The 10305-nt window shown below is 35.9% G+C and overlaps 2 protein-coding genes across 5 annotated transcripts in view; both read right to left on the minus strand.

Annotated features, from left to right (window-relative positions):
• Positions 1-154: 154 nt before the first annotated feature.
• On the minus strand, positions 155-4799 carry LOC129788484 (kinesin-like protein Nod). The gene is made up of 8 exons (XM_055824608.1): positions 4584-4799; positions 4136-4517; positions 3687-4061; positions 3465-3619; positions 2871-3400; positions 945-1535; positions 349-433; positions 155-271 (listed from the first exon to the last, which is right to left on the minus strand). The coding sequence occupies exons 1-8, from the start codon at positions 4698-4700 to the stop codon at positions 254-256; spliced, it is 2253 nt and encodes a 750-aa protein (XP_055680583.1). The 5' UTR covers positions 4701-4799; the 3' UTR covers positions 155-253.
• A 197-nt stretch (positions 4800-4996) lies between these two features.
• Positions 4997-10305, minus strand: part of LOC129788488 (uncharacterized) — a 47978-nt gene continuing 42669 nt past the window's right edge. For all 4 annotated transcript variants that reach the window (XM_055824611.1, XM_055824612.1, XM_055824613.1 and 1 more), the window contains 2 exons: positions 8661-9665; positions 4997-8179 (listed from right to left, as the gene is read on the minus strand). In XM_055824611.1, the coding sequence (XP_055680586.1) occupies positions 8116-8179; positions 8661-9665 (1069 nt within the window). In that variant the 3' untranslated portion in view covers positions 4997-8115. The remainder of the gene's footprint in view (positions 8180-8660; positions 9666-10305) is intronic.

Genomic DNA, 10305 nt, shown 5'->3' on the forward strand with positions numbered 1-10305 from the left:
TAAGCTTGGGGGTCTATAAAACTTACCTCCATATAGCTAAGACCGCCTTTCCTTTGATAAAAACCCCCTTAAATTTTTTTCCCACACAAATTACCTTCTTTGGGGCTACTCGCCTAAAAACAAATTTGTTTATGAAGTGATAAAAAAAAGAAACTTTTTGTCGCTTAGAGAAGTTTTTATTTTCTTCTAAAAAATCTAATCATGTGAGTAGCCAATCCCTCACGGAAACTAAGTCACTCCCCCGTGGCGACAATCATTCCAAGTTATTCATCTGTGAATGGAAAGAGGAGAGATTGGACAATCAGCAAAGTCATTCAGAGGGTTGTGCGGAATTGTGTGGTTGTTTACCTGTAAGAAGCGATTCCAGGTTTTCCCACGCCATATCGCCAATTTGGACACTTCATTGAGACTCTTGAATTTCCCATTCATCGTTCTGTGTGCAAAGAAATTAATTTTTTTTTTGTGATTTTCCATTTTTTTTGCAATAAAATAGCAAGTTTGTACACATTTTGAATAAACTTTTCTTCCCGGAAAGGTTTGATGTGCTTCCCGGGAAGTGCCATAAGTGCCGGGAAGTTGTGCAGAAGGACTGCCCATTGCATCAGGAAGTTTCTAAGGGATCTTAGGAACTTCCTTTTCATCACCCGGCTGATCTGTGATGTCATCTTTGGGCCAAAATCTGAGCCTATAAAAATGCTTCACGAAATTGCAAAGAGTACTTCCTAAATGGACAGATTTTGACTTCTAAATGAAATCAAGGATCAGCCGGGTGATGAAAAGGATGTTCCTAAGATTCATTAAAAACTTCCTAATGCAATAAACAGTCTTCATGAACAACTTCCAGCCACTTATGACACTTTCCGGGAAGCACATCAAACCGTTCCGGGAAGAAAAGTTTATTCAAAAAGTGTACAAACTTAAAGTTGCTAAAATAAATTATTTACCTGTGTGTGATAATGTGAAAAGCCGTCTTTAGGCCAACCTGCGAAAGGCACTGCAACTGCTTGAGATTCCCAGTATTTAGGAGTTTCAGTATTTCCTGCTTGTGCACACTCTTCACCATTCGTTTACCCCCCTTTGCCACTTCTGTGGCCTTCAAAACCTCCCCAATAACATCGCGTTCTTGCTTCCTGCGCTTCTTAACGGGTGTTGGAGGTTTCTTGAAAGTCTCCTCCGCACACGTTGTATTCCTCCTTGCCGTTATCCTGGCACTTCGCCTCAAAAGACTCTCATTGTGAACTTCGGCAGTTTCTTGTTTCCTCGAACGACGTTTTGTTGCTGCTTTTTCGGGTAAATTTTCCTTCTCTGCATGCCCCTCAAACATGTCCTTTTGCACGGGGAAGTCCGTTGTTGGATTGTCCGGGATAACAACGTCAAATGTCATATTTTGAATATCATCTTCAGCAGGCACATCCAGCTCCTCATCCTGCTCAGCCACGGAATTACGTCGTGAAAGAGTTTTCCCGAGAATATCGGAAATTTCACTTCGGACAATTTTCTGTAGTTCCCTCTTAATCTCATCCAGGGGACAAGTACTGAAATAAATTACTTAATTAATTATAAAATACAACGAATATTCCCTATAATTAGGCCAGAGATTTAATGATTTATTCAAGAAGTTTTGAAAAAAAAACTATGAATTTTTAAATTAATTTCGAAGCTTTAATTTTAATTTCCAGTAATTTAACTTTTCTTGCTTTTAGACGGTGAATAGTTAATTTCTGCGCTTCAAATTTGAATTTCAGGTCCATACTCATCAATTTCAAGGCTAGAATAATATTTCAGGTCAAGTTTAGTTAATTTTAAGGTGGTATTTAAAAATTCCTAGCATTGAATTGTTAATTTTAAGCCAAAATTTTTTAATTTAAAGGATAGAATAATAATTTTCGAGGACTTAATTGTAAATTTCAGAGCCTGAATTATAGATTTCAAGCCAAAATTTTTAATATTTAAAGAATAAAATAGTATCCAGGACTGAATTTGTTTTTGTCAGATAATTAATTTTTAAGATAATTTTTTTAATGTCAACGTCTGAATTTTAAATTTCAGGCCTGAATTTCAGTTTCAAAAAGTTTCCTAATATTACTTTCAGTGCTTGAATTTGAAAAAAAAAATATAATCTGAATGGCCTGAATATTAAGTTTTAGTGTCTGATTTGTGAATTTCAGGTCCTTAATTTTAATCAAATAATTTCCGTGTCTGAATTTTAGATTTCAGTATTTAAAAAAAAATTAATCTTTGAATAAAAAAATCAGAAGTATGAAAAAAATAAGAATTTCATAGCTTGAATATTACATTTCAGTGCCTATTTTTTTTTAATTTTGGTGCTTAAATTTTAATTTTCAAGTCTAGAAAAATGAATTTCAATGCCTGAAAGTTATGATAAATCTGTCCCTTGGAATTGAACCTTCCCAGCATCCAAACATCTTCAAAAAAATTATCTTCTCTCTGATTTATCAAACAATTGAACCCTTAAATTATTTTTCTTCTTAAATATATGAAAGAAAATCCTCTAAAATTATAAAATGTTATTCACCTTCTTTTATATTTTCTTCCATAACTTTGGACCCAAAAATAAATCATTTATCAGTGGAAAAATCAATTTTGCCCCACTTGTTTTCCCCCTCCAATAAATATTGGTCAAAGTACCATGAAATATTTCTCAATGTCTGGAGGAATTCCCCATGATGATGAATCTCCTTCAGATTGTATGATGTCGAAATCAAAGCGAGAAAAAAAACTCCCAAGTCACGTCCCTCAAAAATACGCGCTTTGATAAAAGGCGGACGCATTAAGAGAGCATTAAAAGAGGCTTTTCCGTATCACAGCGCGAAATTTTCCCATTGAAAAGTATTCGGAGAAGAACTTACGGGAATTCCTGATTGTGTGAAACATTGGGCGTAGAGGAGACTATGTCTGTTCTCGGTTGAACTCGTGGAGTTTCCGTGGGGGCATTTATTGTACTGAGGATGCTCTGCATCCGTTCACCAAGACGTACTTCCAGCTGCTCCACATGCCGTCGAATGATGGGACTGAAGGCAACTGTGGTGAGGGAGGGCTCAATGAGGGGGCGTCCTGGGGCCTGAATCACTTCCTCTGGCTTCTCCGTTGATGATGACACCGTACTGAGGGTGGACTCCACGGAACTCCTTCGAGTTTTCCGCGCAAAAGGAGTTTCGTTGAAATTCATTGCAGCTGGTGGGGCTTTTGTACTGCTACGCTTCTTCCCGGATGCCCCACTAATTCGGCCATTCTTCCATCCAGGTGTCGTGAAGGTTTTATTGTGATACGGTGTCTTGGGGAGGAACTTCTTATTAGTCGTCTCCTTGAGGGTGGCGGTGATTGTTTGACGCTTCCTTGGCGTTACCGGAGGCTTTGTCGGGGTGTTCCGTCGAGCATTCTAGAAAGAAAAATCTTGAATTTCTTCCATGGCGCGCTCTGGGCGGTAATTTCTTTCATCTCACCTGAATTTCTGTGATTATTAAATTAATTTGCGGATTATTCTTCATGGATTTTGCACTGTTGGCAAAACGAAGGGTGTTCAGTGTCTCACTTGAGTCCACTTTTGATGGACTTATGCACGCCAGGAGGGTCAAGTAGCAGTTCTTATTGAGAGAATCTTCAAGAGAAGTTATCTTTTGTTAATTTCATAAACAAGGAATGAAGAGAGAAGCAAAAGGACTTACCTTGGAGGACAGTTGTTAGCACGCTATCTCGGTAGGGGATGAGTTTATCACCGGCAGAGATTGCCTGGAGAATACGACCCATGCTCAAAAGTCCCTGATTAATATTCACCCCCTCTGCGAGGGCTACACCTTTATGCTCTGTCCGCCGGATTCCCTCAGAGCCGGCCAAATCAACGAAATTAAAGGCCGAATTGACGGTGCACGTCTTGGACTTCCGGACACTGATGTAGATGGTGAAGATTGCATGGGATCTGCTGCTATTTGCATTAATCTTCGTTGGGCGAACATGGCGATTCTTATTGCCCTGCTTTAGAACCTCAAAAGCATCCTCCGAATTGCTAATCTTCTCACGTCGACATCCCTGATATTTGTACACTGCAATAAGAAAGAATCTTCAATGATCTCTCCTGGATCTTGTAAACAAAGACAATCATCCTGTGGGGACTTACTTTTAAGATTAACCGGCTCTGTGGAATTTTCCGAGAGCAAATCATACACCTTCTCATTGTAGATCTCAATGAAGGACACCGAGAGTTCCGGAAGATTCTCCTGCTCCTCCGCCGCGCCACACAGCTCCTGCACACGTGTACAAATGGCAGAGATACTCCGTGAAATGAGACCACTATTGGTGTCACTCACGAGATTCTTGTGCAATCCCATCGTGTAGGTTTTCCCATTGCCAGACTGCCCGTACGCCAGGACAGTGCAGTGAAAGCCACAGAGCATCTTATCAATGAGTGGTGCCACCAGTTCCGTGTAAACACGCTCCTGCGTGACATTTGGACTGAAAACATGATCAAAGACAAAGGGGCGATCGTCCACGATGATGATCTGCAAGAGACAATGCCCAGAAATTAGTAAAAACAATCCAAAATCCCGCCAAATGTGTTCTTTTACATTCTTGTTTGATGGATGAACTTCAACGGCGGATTCAATATTCTCCGAACGAAGTTCATAGATGTTGAAAGGACGTTCGCGTACAGCAATCCTCACGGCACAATTCTCATTATCCATTTTTCAAGTCAACAATCTCAATTTAGCAAAAATTAGGATTTCAGCACATCCACAAAAACACAAACAAATCCACCAGCAGAGAAAACCGTTGACTATGACGCTCAATGAATTGATTCTTGAACTTTTTTTCCGCAAGAGGGCGCATGGTTTGAATTTTCATTTTTTTTTCGGTTTTGTAACTGTTGGGAAAGGATTCTTTAAAATTTTCTTTAATGAAAAATGTGAAAAACAGGATCAAAAAATCTTTTTAAGTTAAAATTCTGCCCTATAGAAGAATTTCATTTAATTAAAACAAATTTTTGTATTTTTATTGTACTTTTTATTTCGATTATAATCATAATTTCTCTATCAACAATTTTATATCTCCTTCAAATGCTTTTCTTTATATTTTCTTGTTTTTTTTTCATCAATTTTAAATTCATATTTTATCTAAATTTTTCATTTGAAAAGATATATTCTTATTGGCGCACATGTTCACGATTTTATTTTTCAATTAAAAGTTAAAAAAAAAATTTTTTTCTGAATTTTCTCTTATTTGATTTCGTTTTTTTATATTTATTTCTCTAATTAATTTTATGTAGATTTAGCTTTAAATAAAAACAAATTATTATATCCAATTCTATGTGGTTTCGAAATGAGCGAGAGAGATAAGGGATGGATGGAATAAGAAAGATTGATAAAATTGTGCGTAAATAACAATATAATTAATCAAAATGTTTACTCTTTATCATGTTTCTAGTTTTTAGTTTTAATAAATATTTTTTAGCGGCACAAAAACTGGCAATTTTTACCTCATTTATCATCTTTCTTTCCACTAACAAATTCTCAGCTTAAGGAGTTACTTTTTTTTTCTTCATGAATTAATGATTTTCCTATTTACACATTTAATTGATTTTCTTCATTTTATTATTATTTTTCTTTTTAGAAATATATTTCTTTTTTTTTGTTTGAATTTTGCCTGTAAATTAAACGGTGGTTAGTTTTTTGTTGTTGTTGTTATGTTGTGGGAATTTCTTTTCTTAAGATTCTTTTCACATTTCTTTAAAAAAGTTTTTTCTTCTTCAATCTTTTCGAACATTCCATCCGTGACGAATCATTTTCTCTACATAGGCCTTCAAATATATTTTCTTTATCATTTTTTTAAACTTATTTCACAGTGATTATATAATTACTGAAATACACAAAATATTCTCATTAATTTCATCTAATGCAAATGCTTACAAATTAAAAAAAAATCTTCTAGTAAATTTCAACATTTTTTTCCTTTTTCTCAATACACTAGATTTACTTTTTTTTTTTATTAAAAATCAGTTTATTTTTCCACAAGTTTTCTTCACATTTTTCATTATCTTTTTTTTTTGGTTTTCTAGAGCACAGAGATTTTCTTTTTTTCATTATCTTACGATTAGATGAATTTTTTTCTTCTTTATTGTTATAGATAAAACTTTTTTTTTAAATGTTTTCATTGGATTTTTTGACACGTTTATTTTGCTAAAATTAAAATTTTCTTTTTCTGTTTATATACGTTCTCTCTTTTTTATTATTCTTTTGCTAAGACAAATAGCTACACTTACGATTTATTTTTCTGGCGTAAATAAATTGTTTTCTATTATTTTGATGAACAGACATTTAATGCTCTCTGGCTGACCTTTTTGCATGACCCCACGCCGATACATCGTTGTGGGTAGTTTATGTGGGAAGGTGATGGAGGAGGTTCAAGAGGGAGGACTCCACACAGGATCCAGAGGATGTAAAAACGGGCAGTTTTTGAGGGAATACCGAAGACTGGAAGTCATTCAAAAATCTCCTAAATTTTAAATCGTAACCAAAATATTTTTTTGTCATGCCTTGAATTTCCTCAATTTTCTTTTTTTTAATTAATTTACCATAAATATTTCTTTTTGTATATATTTATTTAGCAATTAACTAGTTTTTTTTCATTATTCTCTACGCATTTAAATATTTTGTATTTTTCTTTTTGGAAAAGTTTAATCTAATTTCGAGTTTTTTTTTCATTAAAGAATTCTTCCAAATTAATGATTTTTTTTGAGGTTTTGAATTTCTTTTTCTTTGGGTGTTTCTTGAGAATGTTTTTTTTTTGAGGTTGAAAGAAAGTTCATCCTTCCCTGTATTAAAAAATGTTTAGTGATTTTGTGTAGGTGGTGATTATTGTGTGAAAAATCCGAATTATTTTTCTGTGTGTTCTTAGTGGAATTTTTTTTCATTCAAAGAATATTCTGTGAATTTTTCAATTCAAGTTTCCCCCCAAAAATTCTGATTTTTCGCATCAAAAATTATTTTCTTTTCATCCCAAAAATTCTTTTTTTTTGTGAATCTGCGTGAGTAAATTTGTTGATTTTTCTTCCATTTTCTTTATCATAGAACACTGATATTAATGTACTTCTTCTTTTTTTATTTAGTTATCATATGCTATAATATAAGATAATATTTAGTAAACATTTATTACTCTCGATTAATTATATTATTACTTTTCGCTATCATTTATTCTTTTCTTCTTCATTTTTCTTCCTTGAGAGAAATTAAAGGCATTTTAATGGTTTTTTCAAGCATTTTTTTAAAGCAATTTCTTGACCTTTCTTCTTATTTTTGTTTCAAGTAAAATATTCTTTCATTTCTTTGTTCACCCGCAGCCAAGCTTAAGAAAATTTGGAGCTAATGAAATGTGACAATAGAAAGTTGGTGCACATTATGGGGCTCTTTCTGTGAACTCTCACCTAATATTGATAACATTGCAATATCCCCAAAAGGACAATCCTAATAAATTTTCAATTTATTTTATTTTGCAGGGAACAAATTCTCCATTCATTTCAATAAATTCATTTTATTTAATATAATTTGTTTACGAAATAAAATATATTTGAATAAATTCATTGTTCAGATTCACCTGGGAACTGCTCGTTGATAGAAATCCTCTCGAAGTGTTCGAGTCCTCCTCTTGACTTTCCCCCATTACAACCACGCAATATCCTACCCACAGGGTGTCTCTGTTGTGGTGCTAAAAGGTCATCCACCTATTTCTTTTCTTTAATATTTTAAATCCCAGAGAAAAGAATGAATTTTTTACGGACATTTTCTAATTTTTCATTCTCTTTTCTTTTTTTTTCTTTCTATTTAACTATTTAATGCGGGTTTTAGAATCCATTTTATACTTTTATCTAAACAACAATAGGTTTCATGTAATCTTTTGGTTTTACTTCATCTCTTCATCTTTAATTAATACAAGTTACAGACAAGCCTATGATGTAAGTTTTTTTCTTCATTTTTCTTTACTATTTAATATAGAGTTTAAAATATCAGTTTAACAACACTTTCAAAGTTTATCGTGTGGCTTTCATATTATTCTTTTTTTTTACCTCTCATTGCATTTCCTCTTCAGACACATAACTCCTTTTACTCAGAGATAGCCAAGTGTGGCATAAGTTTTAACAAATGGAGCGTCTACAGTTGCGGACATGTCTCTGAAATAAAATGAAAAGAAATTATGTCGCCGAAAATTTTGTTTTTGATTTTAGCGCCTTTTGCGGTCATTTTTCGAAGTTGCAGTGTTCTAGACATTTGTAAGATTTAACGAAACCTTTCATTTGCGCTTGAGTTGATCGAAATCGGACTTCGAGACATGACATGTCAAACTTGGAACTCAATATTTTCAAAATGGCGACACACCATTTGCAATTTTTTTTTTTATAAAAAGATGTTGTAGTAATCGATTTCGTGTTTTCGAAATATTCATCGAAAACTCATCGAATATTTTGTCTTTAATTTTTCCCCCTAGAGGTCACTTTTGAAACTTTAGATGTTTTAGAGTTGTAGGATATGTTGAGAGCTTTCATTTGAGCCCGAGTTGATCAAAATCGGTCAAGCCGTTTTCGAGTTATGGTTGATTTTCGATGAAAAATTGTGTCTGAAAGAAAAACAGCTAAAAAATAATAAAATACTCACTCATCTTCCCATGGACAGACTGTGTTCCTTTTATCCTCATCTTCTGGCTTTCCCTCATCCTGCTTCTCTTCCTTGCTATCATCACTCTGCTTCTCCGAATCCCTCTTCTTGCGCCTCCTTCGGTGCTGTCCAGTTGCAGTCTCGGGCCCAGGAGTCGATGGTGTGGACGTAGCCACTGCTCCTGCACCCTCATCATCCTCCTGCTCTTCATCCTGCGTATCCTGCTCCACTTCAGCGAGGGGTGCAATTGAAGGTGCTGGCGTAGGGGCAGGAGCAACACATCCCGGCAACAGGGCTACCCTTCCTTCGGCCGGCATTTCGTCATAGTCAAAATCCTCCGAAGATTCCTGACGTACACTGTGCCTTGGGAATTTTTCCATGCACTCCTCATACTCCTCCACCGTGGGTGATGTACTCTCCAACATCTTCCCCGCGGTGGACTCTTCACCGGCGGATGTGCATTTAATAATCTCATCGTCCTCCTCTTCAACCACTTCTTTCACAAGTTGGAAGCTAGTGGATTTTTTGACAATGCCCGTGGGCTCAGTGGTCGTCACGCTGGTGCCTGGTGGATCTGTTTCCTGAATTGAACAGACACTAATTGTGGGCGTGACTCCCTGGGATTTTGGGGTATCCTCGGGAATGGTTGCCGGTGTGGTGGGAGCACCTCCTGCTGTGCCGCTCTCCTTGGAACCCTTTGAAAGGGATTCCGTGCTACGCACTACCGGTGATTTTGGGCTCTTCTCTTCCACCACACCCACGCTCTCCTTTGAAGTCCTTCGAGAACCACCACCAGCACCTTTTGTTTCCTCATAGATGGGCTTCTGCTTGGTTGTACCCTTACCTTCCTTTGTCTGATCTTTCTCCTCTGAACTTGCAGTGCTTAGCGAAAGTTGGGATGCACTGTAGCGATGGTCGGTGAATGGAAGTGGGGCAGATGCGAAAATCCCTGAGATTCCAGCGCCCAGGGAGGACTGACGTGTGGAAAATTGTAAATCTGAGAGTCTGCAAGAGGAAATGTGGGTCGTTTTTAACACTCACAAGAGGCCAGTTGAATTTTTGAGCATGTACCCGCCTCCCCTTCATGCTCCTGCACATGGGCTCTCATGCATTAGCTTTTCATGCTTCTCTCATGTGAATAAATCATTGCACAAATTGAGAAATATAGCAAGTACGCGCAGTGAAAATCAGCTTCATCCCGCTAATGTTTTTTTTTGCACCCTCGTTGTGGATACACCACGTTCGTTGTGTGTGCTACCCCTAAAATCTCATTACAATAATTTCCCAAGCTCCCCAAAATGAGGAAAATCTCAATGGAAGCTCGTGGAAAATATAATATATTCGGATATTGTATGTATGTATATATTTTGTGAATTAAGAGCTTTTGAAAAGGGATATTTTGGTGTTACATTTTCCAACGAAATGTGCATTGACCGTGGAATAACGAATGCTATTATTATATTAATTTCATTAAAGGGGCGTTAATTTTTTATAGATTGCACTTAATTTATTTTTTTTTAAATCAAAAAATGAATTTTAATTTGAGAATTTATTTTTATTTTAGGAATTTCTCTAAAACAGACGTTTTCCAAAGTTGAGTTATTAAATTATAGTGATAGGTGGCGAGTCTGGCAGAAAAGGGGAC

This window comes from Lutzomyia longipalpis, chromosome 2 (genome assembly GCF_024334085.1).
Source record: "Lutzomyia longipalpis isolate SR_M1_2022 chromosome 2, ASM2433408v1".
NCBI classification, from domain to species: Eukaryota; Metazoa; Arthropoda; class Insecta; order Diptera; family Psychodidae; genus Lutzomyia; species Lutzomyia longipalpis.